A 19,031-nucleotide genomic window follows, 5' to 3' on the forward strand; every position below is an offset into this window, starting at 1 on the left:
AAACTCCTCCAGCCATGAAATGAGAACAGCTTCCTCCCACATCATCCTCATCATCACTTCCTCCTTAAATCTCTAAATGTCTGGTTGTGGTCCTGCTGCTGAAAGGAACTAGATGTTCCCATGAGTCCCTCTGCTGGCTGGCTTCTAGAACTGGACTTTTAACATGACTGAGCTGTGAAGGTTTTAAATCCACAACTGAAGACTCCAATGAATCCATTAATAACAAACACATCCAGCTGTTTTAAGGCAGTACTTCAGTGATAAAATGCAAGCTTTCTTATCACTCTACTACTCTAGAACGTTCTCCAGTTGTCGGCAGGTCTACTCTAGAAATTTCTCCAGGGAATGTTCTCCTTTCTTACTTCCAGTCTTCGTCATCCAGGGTTTATTGTTGGGGAAGGTATTGACCTTTAGATGAGGACGTACTTGTCCACACAGAACCAGATGTATGCCGAGACTGTTCCAGTCAAGCGGTTTCTAAACACCCCTGCAGTCTGTCCATTCGTCTGCTGTCTGATGTCCTCTTTACCACAGGGGAGCATTAGGGATGGACCCAGAGCACTCATCTAATCATCTCCACAGACCGGTAGCACAGTTAGCATGCTGATCAAATCCTTCAAGTGATTTATCAGCTGAGCAGTGGTTGGAGTCACCTATGATGAATATGAAGGCATCTGGAGATATCAGCTCATATTCTATATCAGAACAGTTCATTCATTTATCAGCTGATAACTAATCGATTGTATTTGTTGTTCAGCTGCTGTGATGTGAAACAGACAGACAGAAGCTGTATCAGGTTCAGGAATATACTTTAATAAAGAGCTTCAGTTCTGACAGCAGTCAGCAGTTTGAGTAAACAGAGCAAATATACACTCACAGTAAAGCAGAGTAACGATATGAAGGCTATGAGACCTGCTGGCGCCTGACAGTCACTGCTGAGGGCAGCACTGGGCTAAATAAACCTGAAGACTTCCTGTCAGCTGACACTTCACAGGCTGCTCTCCTCTTCCTCACATCTGCAGGACGCTGCTTCCTGTATGGCATCACATGATGACGCCACTTCCTGTTTGACCTCACATGATGATGCCACTTCCTGTTTGACCTCACACAATGACGTCACTTCCTGTATGACCTCACATGACGATGCCGCTTCCTGTATGACCTCACACGATGACGCCGCTTCCTGAGAGTCCAAGATGGCGGCAGCGTCTGAGAGCTGAGGACTGAGGAGAGACAACAGCATCATCATCGTCACGGTAACGATCAGCTGACCAATCAGGCGTTAACCCTCATACCTGTCTGCGTCCAGCGCAGCGCCGTCGCTTTCAATGGTGACATCAGTGATGGAGATGATGTAAGGGCTGTGGGAGGTGCCTGTCTTCACTGGGTCCGCCTCCGACAGGTGAACGTCCACCTGTGGGGCGGGGCCACTTCCTGTCATCAGAAACACACACAGTGATCAGGTTCAGACTGACAGACAGCAAGTGTTACTGTGTGTGTTGTTGTGTTACTGTGTGTGTTGTTGTGTTGGTGTGCTATGGTGTGTGGTTTTGTTATTGTGTGTGTTGTTGTGTTGGTGTGCTACCGTGTTTGTTGTTGGTGTGTGTTGTTGTGTTACTGTGCGCGTTGTTGTGTTATCATACATGTTGTGCTACTGTGTGTTGTTGTGTTGTTATCTTCCTGTGTGTGTTTTGTTACTGTGTGTGTTATTGTGTTACTATGTGTGTTGTTGTGTTTTTGTGTTACCATGTGTGTTGTTGTGCTGTTGTGTTACTGTGTGTTGTTGTGTTACTGTGTGTGTTGTGTTACCGTGTGTGTATTGTGTCACTGTTTTTGTTGTTGTGCTGTTGTGTTATTATGTGTGTTGTTGTTTTGCTGTGTGTGTGTTGTGTTACTGTCTGTTGTTTTGTGTTACCGTGCATGTTGTTGTGTTACTGTGCGTGTTGTTGTTATTGTGTGTGTTGTTGTATTACTGTGTGTATTGCTGTGCTACTGTGTATGTTGTTGTGTTACTGTGTGTCTTGTTGTGTTACCCTGTGTGTTGTTGTATTATGTTCCCGTGTGTGTTTTGTTACTGTGTGTGTTGTTGTGTTACTATGTGTGTTGTTTTGTTTTTCTGTTACCATGTGTGTTGTTGTGCTGTTGTGTTACTGTGAGCTGTTGTGTTACTGTGCGTGTTGTTGTGTTACCGTGTGTTGTTGTGTTACTGTTTTTGTTGTGTTACTGTTTTTGTTGTTGTGTTAATGTGTGTGTTGTTGTTTTGCCGTGTGTGGTGTTGTGTTACTGTGTGTGTTGTTGTGTTGTTGTGTTACTGTGTGTTGTTGTGTTACTGTCTTTTGTTTTGCGTTACTGTGCATGTTGTTGTGTTACTGTGCGTGTTGTTGTTATTGTGTGTGTTGTATTACCGTGTGTATTGTTGTGTTGTTCTACCGTTTGTGTTGTTGTTACTGTGTGTCTTTTTGTGTTTTTTTGTTACCTTATGCGTTGTTGTGTTACTGTGTTGTTTGTTGTGTTGTGTTACTATGTGTGTTGTTGTGTTACCATGTGTGCTGTTGTGTTACTGTGCGTTTTGTTGTGTTACTGTGCGTGTTGTTGTGTTACCATGTGTGTTGTTGTGTTGTTGTGTTACCGTGTGTGTTGTTGTGTTACTGTCTGCTGTTTTGCATTACCGTGCATGTTGTTGTGTTACTGTGCGTGTTGTTGTTATTGTGTGTGTTGTTGTGTTACCGTGTGTGTTGTTTTGTTACTGTGCGTGTTGTGTTATCGTGTGTGTTGTTGTGCTACTGTGTGTGTTGTTGTGTTATTGTTTGTGTTGTTGTTTTACTGTGTGTGTTGTTGTGTTACTGTGTGTGTTGTTGTGTTGTTGTGTTGTGTTACTTTGTGTTGTTGTCTTACTGTGTGTGTTGTGGTGTTACTGTTTGTGTTGTTGTGTTACTGTGTGTGTTGTGGTCTTACCGTTTGTGTTGTGTTACTGTGTGTGTTGTTGTTTTGTTGTGTTACTGTGTGTGTTGTGTTACCGTGTGTGTTATTGTGTGTGTTGTTGTGTTACTGTGTGTGTTGTTGTGTTACCGTGTATGTTGTTGTGTCACTATCTGTTGTTTTGTGTTACCGTGCATGTTGTTGTGTTACTGTGCGTGTTGTTGTGTTATTGTGTGTGTTGTTGTGTTACTGTGTATGTTATGTCACTGTATGTTGTTTTTTGTTACCATGCATGTTGTTGTGTTACTGTGCGTGTTGTTCTGTTATTGTGTGTTTTGTTGTGTTACCGTGTGTGTTGTTGTGTTGCTGTGCGTGTTGTTGTGTTATCGTGTGTTTTGTTGTGTTACCGTGTGTGTTGTGTTGCTGTGCGTGTTGTTGTGTTATCGTGTGTTGTTGTGCTACTGTGTGTTGTGTTACTATGTGTGTTGTTGTGTTTTTGTGTTACCATTTGTGTTTTTGTGCTGTTGTGTTACTGTGTGTTGTGTCACTGTATGTTGTTTTGTGTTACCGTGCATGTTGTTGTGTTACTGTGCATGTTGTTGTGTTATTGTGTGTTTTGTTGTGTTACCGTGTGTGTTGTTGTGTTGCTGTGCGTGTTGTTGTGTTATCGTGTGTTGTTGTGCTACTGTGAGTGTTGTTACTGTGTGTTGTTGTGTTTTTGTGTTACCATTTGTGTTGTTGTGCTGTTGTGTTACTGTGTGTTGTGTCACTGTGTGTTGTTGTGTTATTGTGTGTCTTGTGCTACGGTGTGTGTTGTTGTGTTGTTATGTTACTGTGTGTGTTGTGTTACTGTCTGTTGTTTTGCGTTACCGTGCATGTTGTTGTGTTACTGTGCGTGTTGTTGTTATTGTGTGTGTTGTTGTATTACCGTGTGTATTGCTGTGCTACTGTGTATGTTGTTCTTTTACTGTATGTGTTGTTGTGTTACCCTGTGTGTTGTTGTGTTGTTGTTCTACCATTTGTGTTGTTGTGTTACTGTGTCTCTTGTTGTGTTGTTGTGTTACCTTATGCGTTGTTGTGTTACTGTGTGGTTTGTTGTGTTGTTGTGTTACTATGTGTGTTGTTGTGTTACTGTGTGTGCTGTTGTGTTACCGTGTGCGTTGTTGTGTTACTGTGTGTATTGTTGTGTTACTGTTTTTGTTGTTGTGTTGTTGTGTTATTGTGTGTTGTTGTTTTGCCGTGTGTGTTGTTGTGTTACTGTGTGTGTTGTTGTGTTGTGTGTTTTGTTGTGTTACCGTGTGTGTTGTTGTGTTGCTGTGCGTGTTGTTGTGTTATCGTGTGTGTTGTTGTTGTGCTACTGTGAGTGTTGTGTTACTATGTGTGTTGTTGTGTTTTTGTGTTACCATTTGTGTTGTTGTGCTTTTGTGTTACTGTGTGTTGTGTCACTGTGTGTTGTTGTGTTATTGTGTGTCTTGTGCTACGGTGTGTGTTGTTGTGTTGTTGTGTTACTGTGTGTGTTGTTGTGTTACTGTCTGTTGTTTTGCGTTACCGTGCATGTTGTTGTGTTACTGTGCGTGTTGTTGTTATTGTGTGTGTTGTTGTATTACCGTGTGTATTGCTGTGCTACTGTGTATGTTGTTGTTTTACTGTGTTGTTGTGTTACCCTGTGTGTTATTGTGTTGTTGTTCTACCGTTTGTGTTGTTGTGTCAGTGTCTCTTGTTGTGTTGTTGTGTTACCTTATGCGTTGTTGTGTTACTGTGTGGTTTGTTGTGTTGTTGTGTTACTATGTGTGTTGTTGTGTTACCGTGTGTGCTGTTGTGTTACCGTGTGCGTTGTTGTGTTACTGTGTGTATTGTTGTGTTACTGTTTTTGTTGTTGTGTTGTTGTGTTATTGTGTGTTGTTGTTTTGCCGTGTGTGTTGTTGTGTTACTGTGTGTGTTGTTGTGTTGTGTGTTTTGTTGTGTTACCGTGTGTGTTGTTGTGTTGCTGTGCGTGTTGTTGTGTTATCGTGTGTGTTGTTGTTGTGCTACTGTGAGTGTTGTGTTACTATGTGTGTTGTTGTGTTTTTGTGTTACCATTTGTGTTGTTGTGCTTTTGTGTTACTGTGTGTTGTGTCACTGTGTGTTGTTGTGTTATTGTGTGTCTTGTGCTACGGTGTGTGTTGTTGTGTTGTTGTGTTACTGTGTGTGTTGTTGTGTTACTGTCTGTTGTTTTGCGTTACCGTGCATGTTGTTGTGTTACTGTGCGTGTTGTTGTTATTGTGTGTGTTGTTGTATTACCGTGTGTATTGCTGTGCTACTGTGTATGTTGTTGTTTTACTGTGTTGTTGTGTTACCCTGTGTGTTATTGTGTTGTTGTTCTACCGTTTGTGTTGTTGTGTCAGTGTCTCTTGTTGTGTTGTTGTGTTACCTTATGCGTTGTTGTGTTACTGTGTGGTTTGTTGTGTTGTTGTGTTACTATGTGTGTTGTTGTGTTACCGTGTGTGCTGTTGTGTTACCGTGTGCGTTGTTGTGTTACTGTGTGTATTGTTGTGTTACTGTTTTTGTTGTTGTGTTGTTGTGTTATTGTGTGTTGTTGTTTTGCCGTGTGTGTTGTTGTGTTACTGTGTGTGTTGTTGTGTTGTTGTGGTACTGTGTGTGTTGTTGTGTTACTGTGTGTTGTTGTTTTGTTGTGTTATTGTGCTACGTGTGTGTTGTGTTGTTTGTTACTGTGTGTTGTTGTGTTGTTGTGTTACCGTGTGTGTTGTTGTGTTACTGTGTGTATTGTTGTGTTACTGTTTTTGTTTTTGTGTTGTTGTGTCATTGTGTTGTTGTTTTACCCTGTGTGTTGTTCTGTTATTGTGTGTGTTGTGTTACCCTGTGTGTTGTTGTGTTGTTGTTCTACCATTTGTGTTGTTGTGTTACTGTGTTTTGTTGTGTTGTTGTGTTACCGTATGCGTTGTTGTGTTACTGTGTGTGTTGTTGTGTTACTGTGTTTGTTGTTTTTTTGTTGTGCTGTTGTGTTACCGTGTGTGTTTTTTTGTTGTTGTGCTACCGTGTGTGTTGTTGCGTTACTGTGTGTGTTCTTGTTGTGTTGTGTTGTTGTGCTACCGTGTGTTGTTGTGTTACCATGTGTGCCGTTGTGTTACTGTGTGTGGTGTTGTGTTACTGTGTGTTGTTATTTTGTTGTGTTACCATGTGTGTTGTTGTGTTACTGTCTGTTGTTTTGTGTTACCGTACATGTTGTTGTGTTACTGTGCGTGTTGTTGTGTTACTGTGCGTGTTGTTGTTAGTGTGTGTGTTGTTTTGTTACCGTGTGTGTTGTTGTGTTGTTATGTTCCTGTGTGTGTTTTGTTACTGTGTGTGTTGTTGTGTTACTATGTGTGTTGTTGTGTTTTTGTATTACCATGTGTGTTGTTGTGCTGTTGTGTTACTGTGTTGTCTTACTGTGCGTGTTGTTGTGTTACCGTGTGTGTTGTTGTCTTACTGTGTGTATTGTTGTGTTACTGTTTTCGTTGTTGTGTTGTTGTGTTATTGTGTGTGTTGTTGTTTTGCCATGTGTGTTGTGTTACTGTGAGTTGTTGTGTTACCATGTGTCCTGTTGTGTTGTTGTATTACTCTGTGTGTTGTTGTGTTACCGTGTATTTTTTTGTTGTGCTACCGTTTGTGTTGTAGTGTTACTGTGTGTGTTGTTGTTATTGTGCTACGTGTGTGTTGTTGTGTTACCGTGTGTGTTGTCGTGTTACTGTCTTTGTGTTACCATGCATGTTGTTGTGTTATCGTGTGTGTTGTTGCGTTACCGTGTGTGTTGTTGTGTTATTGTTTGTGTTGTTGTTTTACCGTGTTTGTTTTTGTGTTACTGTGTGTGTTGTTGTGTTACCGTGAGTTTTATTGTGTTACTGTGTGTTGTTGTGTTACTGTTTGTGTTGTTGTGTTGTTGTGTTACCGTGTGTTGTTGTGTTGTGTTACTGTGTGTATTGTTGTGTTACCGTGTGTGATGTTGTGTTGTTGTGTTATTGTTTGTGTTGTTGTTTTACCGTGTGTTGTTGTGTTCCTGTGTGTGTTGTTGTGTTCCTGTGTGTGTTGTTGTGTTACTGTGTGTTTTGTTGTGTTACTGTGTGTTGTTGTGTTACCGTGTGTGTTGTTGTGTTACCGTACGTGTTGTTGTGTTACTGTGTGTATTTGTGTTACTGTGTGTTGTTGTGTTACCGTGTGTGTTGTTGTGTTACCGTGTGTGTGTGTCTGTCTGTCCGTCTGATCCTCAGTGGTTCTGGTTGAACTCCATCTGGATCGAACCACAGCTGGATTCTGTCCTTTCAGGAAGTCTTCAGTGAGCTGGAGGTAACGCTGACGCAACAACACAACACAACACAACATGACATCACAACAACACAACATGACAACAGCACAACATGACAGCACAAACAACACAACAACACAACATGATAACATGACATCACAGTAACTCATGTTTACAGTCAGTGTGAGGTAAATCAGGTGTTTTTACCTGTTTGTAGTCGTCACTCAACATGTTGCCGACGGCGACGACCAATGAGGAGAAAGCAGGCCTAGCCTGAGGCTGCTCCTCCCAGCAGCACCTCATCAGGTCGTACCTGCACAAATGAACAGAGAAACACACCTGTAACACCCCTGTAACACCTGTAACACGCCTGCAACACCTATAACACCTCTAACACCTGTAACACACCTGGGGAAAAAAAAAAAGAAACAGTTGTTATTGTGTGTGTAAGCATGTAGTGTGTTAACATGTCTTAGCGTGTCATACATGTCAAGAGATGCGTGTTCAGGACGGTTCATTCGGTATCCTCTCTTCAGAGCCGAGTAGAACTCCTGAGTCATCGGCAGGTCAGGGTATGGACTGGAACCTGGAGGGACAGATGTACTGGTTAGACTGGTCATACCAGTGTGTGTAGATATATACTGGTCATACTGGTGTGTGTAGATGGATAATGGTCTTACTGGTGTGTGTGGATCTATACTGGTCATACTGGTGTGTGTAGATGGATATTGGTCATACTGGTGTGTGTAGATGGATACTGGTCATACTGGTGTGTGTAGATGGATACTGGTCATACTTGGTGTGTGTAGATGGATAATGGTCTTACTGGTGTGTGTGGATCTATACTGGTCATACTGGTGTGTGTAGATCTATACTGGTCATACTGGTGTGTGTAGATATATACTGGTCATACTGGTGTGTGTAGATATATACTGGTCATACTGGTGTGTGTAGATGGATATTGGTCATCCTGGTGTGTGTAGATGGATACTGGTCATACTGGCGTGTGTAGATATATACTGGTCATCCGTGTGTGTGTAGATATATACTGGTCATACTGGTTTACCCAGAGAGAAGATCTCCCACAGTAAGACTCCGTAGGACCAGACGTCGCTCTGGGAGCTGTAGATGTTCTGGATGATGCTCTCTGGAGACATCCACTTCAGCGGCAGGAAGCTCTGAGACCAAACGGCAGAATAACGTGTGAGTAATAAGATGTGATTGATAACGTGTGATTGATAACGTGATCTGGTTATGTGGCCAACAGAGACTCGATAAAGTTAACTGCAGCTGAACTGACAGTTCCTCTGGCGATGTAGTTCTGGTTCTTCAGCAGGTCTCTGGCCAAACCAAAGTCACAGACCTTCACCAGCTTCCCCTCACAGACCAGGACGTTCCTCGCTGCTAGGTCTCTGTGGACACACTGAAGGAACATGAGAATATGTCAACAAGTCTACACGAGGTCATAAACGTCGACAGCCACATGTGAACCTCTGAGATTCAACCTGGCTTTCAGAAGGCTGTGAGTTTGTAAAATGTAATCCTAAACTGTTCTGTTTTGATTTTAAGACAGCAGCTCTGGTTGGAGGTCATGAACCTCCTCAGCACTCTTTGTCATGGTGCTCGTTGCTGCTAAACTCCCACAATGCTCTCTGCTTTAAAATGAACTGTCGTTTGAGTGATGCCTCCTCTGGTCTCTACAGGATTAAACAGGAAGAGGCTCCACCTGGTGGAACAACCAGGAACTACAGCTGGCCTACATTTACTGACATCATAGAGAGAAACAGGTTTACTGCAGTACATCCTACTATCTAGTACTACATTTACCCTCTAGTACTACATCTACCATCTAATACTACATTTACCCTCCAATACTACATTTACCCTCTAGTACTAGATTTACCCTCTAGTACTACATTTACCCTCTACTACTACATTTATCCTCTAATACTACATTTACCCTCTAGTACTACAATTACCCTCTAGTACTACATTTACCCTCTAGTACTACATTTACTATCTAATGCTACATTTACCATCTAATACTACATTTATCCTCGAATACTACATTTACCATCTAATACTACATTTAACCTCTAATACTACATTTACCATCTAATACTACATTTACCCTCTAGTACTACATTTACCATCTAATACTACATTTACCCTCTAGTACTACATTTACCATCTAATACTACATTTATCCTCTAGTACTACATTTACCATCTAATACTACATTTATCCTCTAGTACTACATCTAGACAGGGTTCTACTGGAACTTTACTACAAGGTTCCACCTACAGAACCTTGAGGGACCAGACAGGAGGCAGAAATGCATTTTTTTCTTGAAGCACTGCAGTACTACTACTCAGTGGTGTATTGATCAGGATGTATTGATCAGGATGTATTGATCAGGATGTATTAATCAGTGGTGTATTGATCAGGATGTATTGATCAGGATGTATTAATCAGTGGTGTATTGATCAGGATGTATTGATCAGGGTGTATTGATCAGGATGTATTGATCAGTGGTGTATTGATCAGGATGTATTGATCAGTGGTGTATTGATCAGGATGTATTCATCAGTGGTGTAATGTTTAGGATGTATTGATCAATGGTGTATTGATGAGTACCTTTCTGGAGGAGAGGAAGTCCATTGCCTGAGAGATTTGGTAGGAGAAACCGATGAGGTCACTGAGGCTGAGCTGAGGAGAGTCACTGAGGAGGAGCGATGACGCCTCCTGCTGGTCTGAAGGACAACAGTTATCAATAATCATTATCAATGCTTCTGATTCTGGATAAATACTGTCCTCAGTAATCAAGATCAGTCCTGTCCCTAATAATCAGGATCAATACTGTCCTCAGTAATGAGGATCAGTCCTGTCCTCAATAATCAGGATCAATACTGTCCCGAATAATCAGGATCAGTCCTGTCCCCAATATTCAAGATCAGTTCTGTCCCCAGTAATCAGGATCAGTCCTGTCCTCAATAATCAGGATCAGTCCTGTCCTCAATAATCAGGATCAATACTGTCCTCAATAATCAGGATCAGTCCTGTCCTCAATAATCAGGATCAGTCCTGTCCTCAGTAATCAGGATCAATACTGTCCTCAATAATCAGGATCAGTCCTGTCCTCAGTAATCAGGATCAATACTGTCCCCAGTAATCAGGATCAGTCCTGTCCTTCATCACCTGCAGGTGTGAACAGCGTCTCGTAGACGGCCGGTTGGATGTCGGCGTAGCTGAGCTCCTTCATGGTGACGTACTGAATGTTCTCCTCTTTGGTCATATCCATGTAACCCCCATCACTGTCTCTGGAGGACAGACAGTTAGAGAGACAGGCAGGTAGAGACAGACAGGGAGAAGGACAGACAGACAGGGAGAGACAGACAGGTAGAAGGACAGGTGGAGACAGACAGGGAGAAGGACAGGTAGAGACAGACAGGCAGAGACAGACAGGCAGATAGACAGACAGGTAGAGACAGACAGGGAGAAGGACAAGTAGAGACAGACAGGTAGAGAAAGACAGGGAGAGACAGACAGGGAGAAGGACAGACAGACAGGGAGAGACAGACAGGGAGAAGGACAAGTAGAGACAGACAGGTAGAGACAGACAGGGAGAAGGACAGGTAGAGAAAGACAGACAGACAGACAGACAGACAGACCTGTTCACTGTGTCTCCCTGCAGAAAGGTGTGTTTGTTCCTCTGCAGATAATTCGCCAGATCGCCGTAAGGACACAACTCAGTGATCAAGTAGAAAGGGCCTGGACAGACAGACAGACGGAGAGATAGATGGACGGACAGACGGACAAGGGGACAGACAGACAGACGGACAGACAGACAAACACACAGACAGACAGAGAGACAGACGGACGGATGGATGGACAGAAGGACAGATGGACGGACAGACAGACAGACAGGTGGATCAGACTTTAAGTTTGTGTAATGTTTTGGTTTAAAACAGAAGAAATTCAAGGTTAAATAAGGATTATGTTGTAACAGAATTTAAGAGTGGGGATTAAATCAAATTTAAATCTGGATAAATTTAGGACTGGTTCAGGATTTAATCTGGATTAATTTAGGACTAATGCAGAGTCTAATCTGGATTAATTTAGGACTGATTCAGCATTTAATCAGGATTAATTTAGAACTGATTCAGGATTTAATCCAGATTAATTTCGAACTGATTCAGGATTTAATCTGGATTAATTTAGGACCGATTCAGGATCTAATCAGAATTAATTTAGAACTGATTTAGAATTTAATCTGGATTAATTTAGGACTGATTCAGGATTTAGTCTGGGCTAATTTAGGACTGCTTTGGGATCTAATCTGGATTAATTTAGGACTGATTCAGGATCTAATCTGAATTAATTTAGGACTGATTCAGGATCTAATTATAGGACCTCCTCTGGTACAGGCTCCCAGCAGGTTGACAACGTTCAGGTGAGGACCGAGATGAACCAGAACCTTCAACTCTGACATCAGAGATGGAACCGCATCACTTCTCTCTGGAACAGACAGACAGTCAGACGGGTAGTCAGACAGACAGTCAGACAGACAGACAGACAGACAGACAGACGAACAGACGGACAAAAGGACAGACAGACAAACACACGGACAGACGGACAGACAGACGGACAGACGGACAGACAGACGGATGGACGGATGGATGGACAGACACACAGACAGTCAGACAGACAGACAGTCAGACAGACAGGTACGTACGTTTTACCATCTTCACAGCTGCTTTAGTCGTAGAATGAGAGTGAATCAGACCAGAGATGGTTGCCTCAACAACACAACCGAATGCACCTGAACCCAACACCTGGCCTGGAGACACAGAGGAGACACACAGGTACAATGTGGTATTACCTAGTACAACATGGTGCTACCTAGTACTACATGGTGCTACCTAGTACTACATGGTGTTACCTAGTACTATGTGGTGTTACCTAGTACTACGTGGTGCTACCTAGTACTACATGGTGTTACCTAGTACTATGTGGTGTTACCTAGTACTACGTGGTGTTATCTAGTACTACATGGTGTTACCTAGTACTACGTGGTGCTACCTAGTACTACATGGCGTTACCTAGTACTACGTGGTATTACCTAGTATTATATGGTATTACCTAGTACTACATGGTTTCGCGGTACTTCCCAGCCCTCACAGTAGGGCAGGTGTGCTGGGTCCAGGTAGGTGTAGTGCGTTCCGTCAGGACTCACCGACTCTATCACCTTCCACCGCACCTCATAACGAGGTTTCTACAAACAGGAAGAGAAGGCGAGGTCACCGAGAGATGCACATTGTCATGGTAACCAGGAGACACTTTAGACATACTCCGTATGTACTGTGTATGTACTAAGTATGTACTCCACGTGTAATACTGTGTAATATGTGAGTACTGACTTTTCTCCAGAGGACGATGAGGAGGACGAGGAAGACGATGGCAATGACAACCAGAACAAGAACCGCTGAAAGAACCGAAACCTGAGACAGTAGAGCTGCAGACAGACGGAGAGGATTACATAAATAGGACTGCAGTATAATGTATACAGTTGCAGTATAATCCATCCATCCATTCATCCATTCATCCATTCATCCATCCATCCATCCATCCATCCATCCATCCATCCATCTATCCATCCATCCATTGATCCATCCATCCATCCACTGATCCATCCATCCATCCATCCATCCATCCATCCATCCATCCATCCATCCATCCATCTATCATCCATCCATCTATCCATCCATCCATCCATCATCCATCCATCCATCCATCCATCATCCATCAATCCACCCATCATCCATCCATCTATCATCCATCCATTGATCCATCCATCCATCCATCCACCAATCCATCCATCAATCATCAATCCATCATCCATCCATCCATCCATCCATCATCCATCCATCCATCCATCCATCCATCCATCCATCCATCATCCATCATCCATCCATCCATGTTCTTCCTCATATCCGGGGTCATGGAGTCAGCAGATGAAGCAGGTCATTCCAGACGTTCCTCTTTCAGCAACACTTTCCAGCTTTTCCTGGAGCATCCCGAGGCATTCCCAGGCCAGATGAGATATATAATCCCTCCAGAGGATTCTGGGTCTACCCCAGGGTCTCCTCCCAGGAGGACATGTTCAGAAAACCTCCAAAGGAAGTCTCCCTGGAGGATCTGAATCAGATGTCCAAACCACCTCCACTGGTTCCTTTAGAGGTGAAGGATCAGCAGCTATACTCCGAGCTCCCTCCAGATGTCTGAGCTTCTCCCCCTATCTCTAAGGCTGAGCCCAGCCACCCTACAGAGGAAGCTCATTTCAGCCGCTTGGATCCACGATCTCATTCTTTGGGTCACTACCCAGAGCTCATGACCATAGGTGAGGGTTGGAACGTAGATGGATGGTAAACTGAGAGCTTCTCCTTGAGGCTCAGCTCCCTCTTCACCATGACATTTCGGTATAATACCTTGATTACTGCTGACAGTTTCCATCAGAGAACCATGGCCTCGGACTTGGAGGTGCTGATCCACATCCCCACCGCTTCACACTTGGCTGCAAACCGCTCCAGTGCTGCTGAAGGTCTGAGGAAGCCAACAGAACCACATCATCTGCAAAAAACAGAGATGTGATCCTGAGGTCCCCAAATCGGACACCCTCCTCACCCCAGCTGCACCTTGAGATCCTGTCCATGAAGACCACAAACAGGATCGGAGACAAGGGGCAGCCCTGGAGGAGTTCAACACCCACTGGAAACGAGTCTGACTTTGTGCTGAGTATGTGGACACAGCTCTCACTTTGGTTGTACAGGGACCAAATGGTTCCTAACAGAGAGCTTGGTACCCCTTACTCCCTCAGTACCCCCCACAGAGGCCCTCAGGAGATCTCCAGATCTACAAAGCACATGTGGACTGGCAGGTCGAACTCCCATGACCCCCTTAGCAGCTCCACAAGAGTAAAGGATAAGGATAAGGATAAACTTTATTGATCCCACAGTGGGGAAAGTTACAGCACCGTTACAGCAGCTCCAAAGAAAAAGTATAAAGGCAGTGCAGGAAGATCTGATCCACCGTTCCACAAGCAGGACGGAATCTGCATTCAGGCCACAGCTCCTAACAGCTGGTTCCGCAATGGAGGCTTTGAACCACTCAGACTCCACGCCCCATCATGAAAGAACACAGACAGACAGGTAAACGGACTGCACTGGTTGTGGACAAACTGTACATAGATGGGCAGCTATTTCGGGAACCCTCCATTGCCCCCTGGCTCTTCTAAAAAAAAAAAAAAAAAAAAAAAAACTGTCTTAAACGCTTAATATATCACTTAGTAATTTATGCTACAAAATGTAATCAAAAAAAATCTCACAGGTGTAAACGTCTCACTCTGCTAACCTACACTCCCCACTGGAGAACCCCCTCCTCCTTCTACTTTTCTCTCTCTCCCTCTCTATATGTCTCCCTTTAGCCCTCTCCCCCTCTCACACACTCACCCTGTTAGGTCTGCCTCTGCAGGTCCTGGCTAGGGCCCTCCTTCCCCTTGTGTGTGTTTGCTTTTTAGGAAGGAGTGACAGCAGACAGCAGCGGCAGGTGTAGACAGTTCTCATCTGAGCAATCAGCAGAAGTGGGAGCAGATGTGCAGAACCAATCAGTTCACCCCTACATCACTTTATAACATGACTCTTCTCTTCATTCTTCGTCGGATTGTAATAAGCAACTAGTTAGTGTTTACACAGTTAGTCTTGCTGTTTATTTTTTTAAGAACCTTAGTAACTTGTGTCTGTTCTCCTCTCAGCCTAGACTGCTCCCAGATTTGGACTCCTTGGACCCACCTGCCTACCGGCCTTCCCCCACTGTCTGGATTAGTCACCCGGTTCATTCTCCAACCATTCCTCCGTCGACTACCAGCTCCTGTCCTCACCAGCCATCACCGCTGCAGCCGCATGTCCATGCCTCCGTTCCATCGTCGAGCCACAGCCAGCCATCCCTCCTAGTTGCCAGCTGAGCACCCGTCCGAGCAGACTCCGTTAGTGTTTATAGTTCTTAAAGGATAAAAGTGCTATAGTAGTTTTTTGTTTACAGGACCCCTGCTCTGAATTAGAGTTCCAATAGCTTTAAAGCTTAGCTTCCTAGTTGTTGGTTATTCCACTTAAAACATTCGAGTTTCTAGTTTGCGTGTCTAGAGTGACACTTTAGTTTGGGTGGCTTCCTTAATCGGCCTTTTGTTTTCTGAACTTGCTGAAGTAATTTGAACTAGTGTAAGCTATAGTTCTCCTGCCCTGGAATTACCTGTTGTGGGTCCGCCAGCCACTAGAGGCAACAATCAGTTCTAGTTAAAGTCGTTATCCTGTTGTTCCGGTACTTCCGGTATTTTGAGTTTCTCTGGGAATTGTAGTTTGTATCCCTTGTTTTTGAATAAATGACAGTTGCTGTATTGTTTGACTCCATCTCTTCCCTGCATCTGAGCTTTTAAGAGAACAAAACCTAACACACCCTCCACACTCTCACTCACACTCTATGTACCCCCATGTTTATTGTGCTTGTATGTTTTATAATGTGTTTGTTGATAGTTTTCCAGGCAATGATGTGCTATTATATAATGTATATATAGATCCTGACCTGCTGTATACATCTCTCTCCAACACTCACAGCTCACAGACAGCAACAGACAGCTCACAAGGACACACACAGATGTTATATTGTATTGCTACATACTCAGTGACAGAATATCTTCTCTCTTTATGTTCAAGTTTAATATCGTAGCCTGGAATGTTCATGGCATACGCTCACAAACAAAAAGAGTTAAAATCATGGATTATGTCTCTAAATTAAAAGCAGATATTTTGCTTCTCCAAGAAACGCACTTAATACAGTTGGAAGAAAAATCGCTATCAGATTCGAATTATAGTATTATCTTTTCATCTTGTTATAACAGCAGACAAAGAGGGGTCTCCATTCTAGTCCATAAGAGAGTACCATTCACTTTAAACAGTACAGTAAGGGACTAGTGGACTTTATCACTTCTGCCCTTAAACATCACTCCTGCTTCAAGAATTCTATGATCGCTTCCACCTTGTCTGCTTGGTGGAAAACATTGGAAATCACAGGCTCCCAATTAAAACCCAGTATACTCTCCCCAATCTGGCACAACCCTGATTTTGCAAACAACAAAATAGCTCTTTATTTCAGCACATGGGCAGAGAGAGGAGTCACTCACCTCCATCACCTTCTGGATGATAACACATTTAGGACATATATAAACTTATTCCAAACATTTGAAATAAGAAATGGAAATTTTCTTCAGTACTTACAGGTAAAGAAGACAATTACAAGTAGAATTCCATCGCTTCAGACTACTTTACAGCCAACGGATTTACAGCCACCTGAATTTGTCAAATACATTGTGAAACTGTCTCCAAGAAATAAGAATCTCTCAAAAATTTATAGTTCACTTTCAAAGACACACTCTATACACCTACCAACTCAAAAATGGGAAAAAGATGTATGCAAATCTTTTGACTCTGATTTTTGGACCCAGATCTGTGAAAACACATTTAAAATGACAAAAAACACCAACTTACAATTGATACAATTTAAGGTGCTTCACAGAACGCATATAACGCAATATAAACTGTATAAAATGGGCTTCTCACGCTCAGACACATGTACGCAATGGACCCAAAACATGACTGACACTAACTTTCACGCTCTGTGGCTTTGTACACCGTCTATCAATTCTGGGTAACGATCACACAGAAACTCTCCAATATTTTGGACTGTGGGATTCCACACTCCCCGAACGTTTGCCTAATTGGTGATCTAACGCAAACAGCCCTTCCAGACATTCATATCCAACCCACACTTGCAGCTATCGCTATTGCCAAAAAAACTATCTTGGTTAACTGGAAAGATAAGAAAGCCCTCAACATCATCCATTGGCTGAACCTCCTCACAGAACACATTTCACTTGAGAGAATATCTGCTATCAGAAAAAAACAATTGGACTCCTTCAAAGAAAAATGGTCTCCATTTATTAAATCAATAAATATTAATCTATAGCCTCCGCTTGTATGTGGGCGTATGCCATTTCCCTCATAAAATTGTAATTATTAATCTGTCTGTGTGTATGGTCTGACTTTTCTCTGCTTTATTTCAGCTTATTAACCCTCTACCTTTTTAAGTAGGATGGCACCATGGACTTCAAGGCTGTGTGCATGCACTAGTGGTGTCCTTTTCCTATTGCTCTTGGGGTCACTCTCTGGCTCTGCGGGGCCAGCGTGGCTCAGGCCCCTCTGCCTGGGGGTGGGTGTCCCCGGTGTCTCTCCCTTTGAGCCCTGGGTCTGCTGGGTCTGTGCGCTCTCCTGGGGCCTTGGGGGTGGCGGCAGCTGGTCTCTTCTGGGGCGCCCTGGTTGGCCCTGGGGTTTGGGGTGGGTCGGCCCTCTGGTCGCACCCCTGTCCCTTCCTGCTCTGCTTCCCTCCTCCTCCCTCCTCTCCTGCCTGGCCGCTCGTCCTCATCCCTCTCCCTCCCCTGGGGGGGCCTGGGGCCCTCCGCTGCCTGGGGGTCTGGCATGGGGGCCTGGTGGTCTCTCTGGGGGGGTGGCTCTGGCTCATCCAGGCACAGGCCTTGGTACTTGCCTGTGTGCCGCCACTGGAGATTAGTTTCTGCTGGCTGGGGGCTTCTGTCCGGGCCCGGTGCTGTCCTGGGGAGTGGTGGGGTGGGTGGGGTCTCGGTGATGCTGCGTGGTGGGCGCCCTGCATCCTGGACATGCCAGCTCCGGGGAGGGCGTGGGGGCTCATGGACCTTGCTTCCTTGTGGTGCGGCCTGGTCCCCCCTCCAGGGCAGGGTGCTGCATGCGGCTGGCCCGTGGTGGGGCTACGGCATCTGCCGGGGCGCTGCTCTGACGCTGCGCTTCTGGGGGTTTTGGTGCTGGCCGGGCCAGTTGGGTTCGGGTGGGCCCACCTCGGCCTCTTGCCTCTGGGCTCTGGGGGCCCTCTGCACCAGTACCAGTGGTCTTACTACCTGTCTCCCCCGCTGCTCTGTCCTCATGGGCCGGATCCACACCAGACTGCCTCTTACTGTGCACTTCACATACTTCACACATCACTGTATATAGCTACTCTTAGGCACATATAGGGACATGACAGTTAGGGCCCTGAGAGCAGGTGGGGGCAGGAGTGATGGGCTCTGTGGTGGGGCGGATGGCAGGGCTTTACGGCCTTGTCTCTTCCCCATCACCCTCTTGCTTGCCTCCCCTGCTCTCTAATTTCTTTTTAATGCACCACACACACTCACAGCTTGGGGGTAGGTCTGGGACGGCTCGGGGAACTTGGGTCAGGGTAGGCTGCAGAGTAGCCATCCTCTGTGGTCCTCTGGCCTGCCCCCTGGACACCTCACCCAGCCCCCCCACTTTTAATGCACCACATGACACTCAGGGTTACACTATCACAGTGCAGGGATAATGTCTCCAGTCTGGGATTGGGAGACATATTAATAGGGAGTAATGGGGGGGATTTCACCAATATGGCCTCGCTGGTGGGACTCGGCCCCCTTATGGCTATGGGGTGGCGGGGGGGGACCATCATCCTTGTTGCTGTGGCTGGGGGGTCCCCGGGACCTGGGGGCTGTGGCCTGGGGGGGGGTTCTCCTGCGTGCCCGACGGGTCCAGGCTAGTGCGATGGCTCTTGGTGGGCTGCGGGGGCTGGATTGGCCGTCCTGGTGGGCGCTGTGGCTGTACTGCGGGCTGGTGGCATGTGGTGGCTCTGTCCTGGTGGGTTGTCAGGGCGCGTTGTGGGGTGTGGGGGCCCTGGGTGTACTGCG

General features: G+C 44.8%; 1 protein-coding gene across 3 annotated transcripts in view; it reads right to left on the reverse strand.

The window, feature by feature from the left end:
* Window positions 1-792: 792 nt before the first annotated feature.
* The window catches only part of LOC129350537 (platelet-derived growth factor receptor beta-like), a 24,892-nt gene continuing 6,653 nt past the window's right edge, over window positions 793-19,031 (reverse strand). For 2 of the 3 annotated variants that reach the window (XM_055017378.1, XM_055017379.1), the window contains exons 13-26: window positions 12,619-12,713; window positions 12,341-12,473; window positions 11,934-12,038; window positions 11,612-11,716; window positions 10,870-10,969; window positions 10,397-10,518; window positions 9,836-9,951; window positions 8,499-8,621; window positions 8,265-8,376; window positions 7,685-7,784; window positions 7,406-7,511; window positions 7,128-7,245; window positions 1,296-1,434; window positions 793-1,223 (exon numbers count right to left, since the gene is read on the reverse strand). In XM_055017378.1, the coding sequence (XP_054873353.1) occupies window positions 989-1,223; window positions 1,296-1,434; window positions 7,128-7,245; window positions 7,406-7,511; window positions 7,685-7,784; window positions 8,265-8,376; window positions 8,499-8,621; window positions 9,836-9,951; window positions 10,397-10,518; window positions 10,870-10,969; window positions 11,612-11,716; window positions 11,934-12,038; window positions 12,341-12,473; window positions 12,619-12,713 (1,709 nt within the window). In that variant the 3' untranslated portion in view covers window positions 793-988. The remainder of the gene's footprint in view (window positions 1,224-1,295; window positions 1,435-7,127; window positions 7,246-7,405; window positions 7,512-7,684; window positions 7,785-8,264; window positions 8,377-8,498; window positions 8,622-9,835; window positions 9,952-10,396; window positions 10,519-10,869; window positions 10,970-11,611; window positions 11,717-11,933; window positions 12,039-12,340; window positions 12,474-12,618; window positions 12,714-19,031) is intronic. The other variant, XM_055017380.1, reaches the window with a different exon arrangement.

This window comes from Amphiprion ocellaris, chromosome 14 (assembly GCF_022539595.1).
Source record: "Amphiprion ocellaris isolate individual 3 ecotype Okinawa chromosome 14, ASM2253959v1, whole genome shotgun sequence".
NCBI lineage: Eukaryota > Metazoa > Chordata > Actinopteri > Pomacentridae > Amphiprion > Amphiprion ocellaris.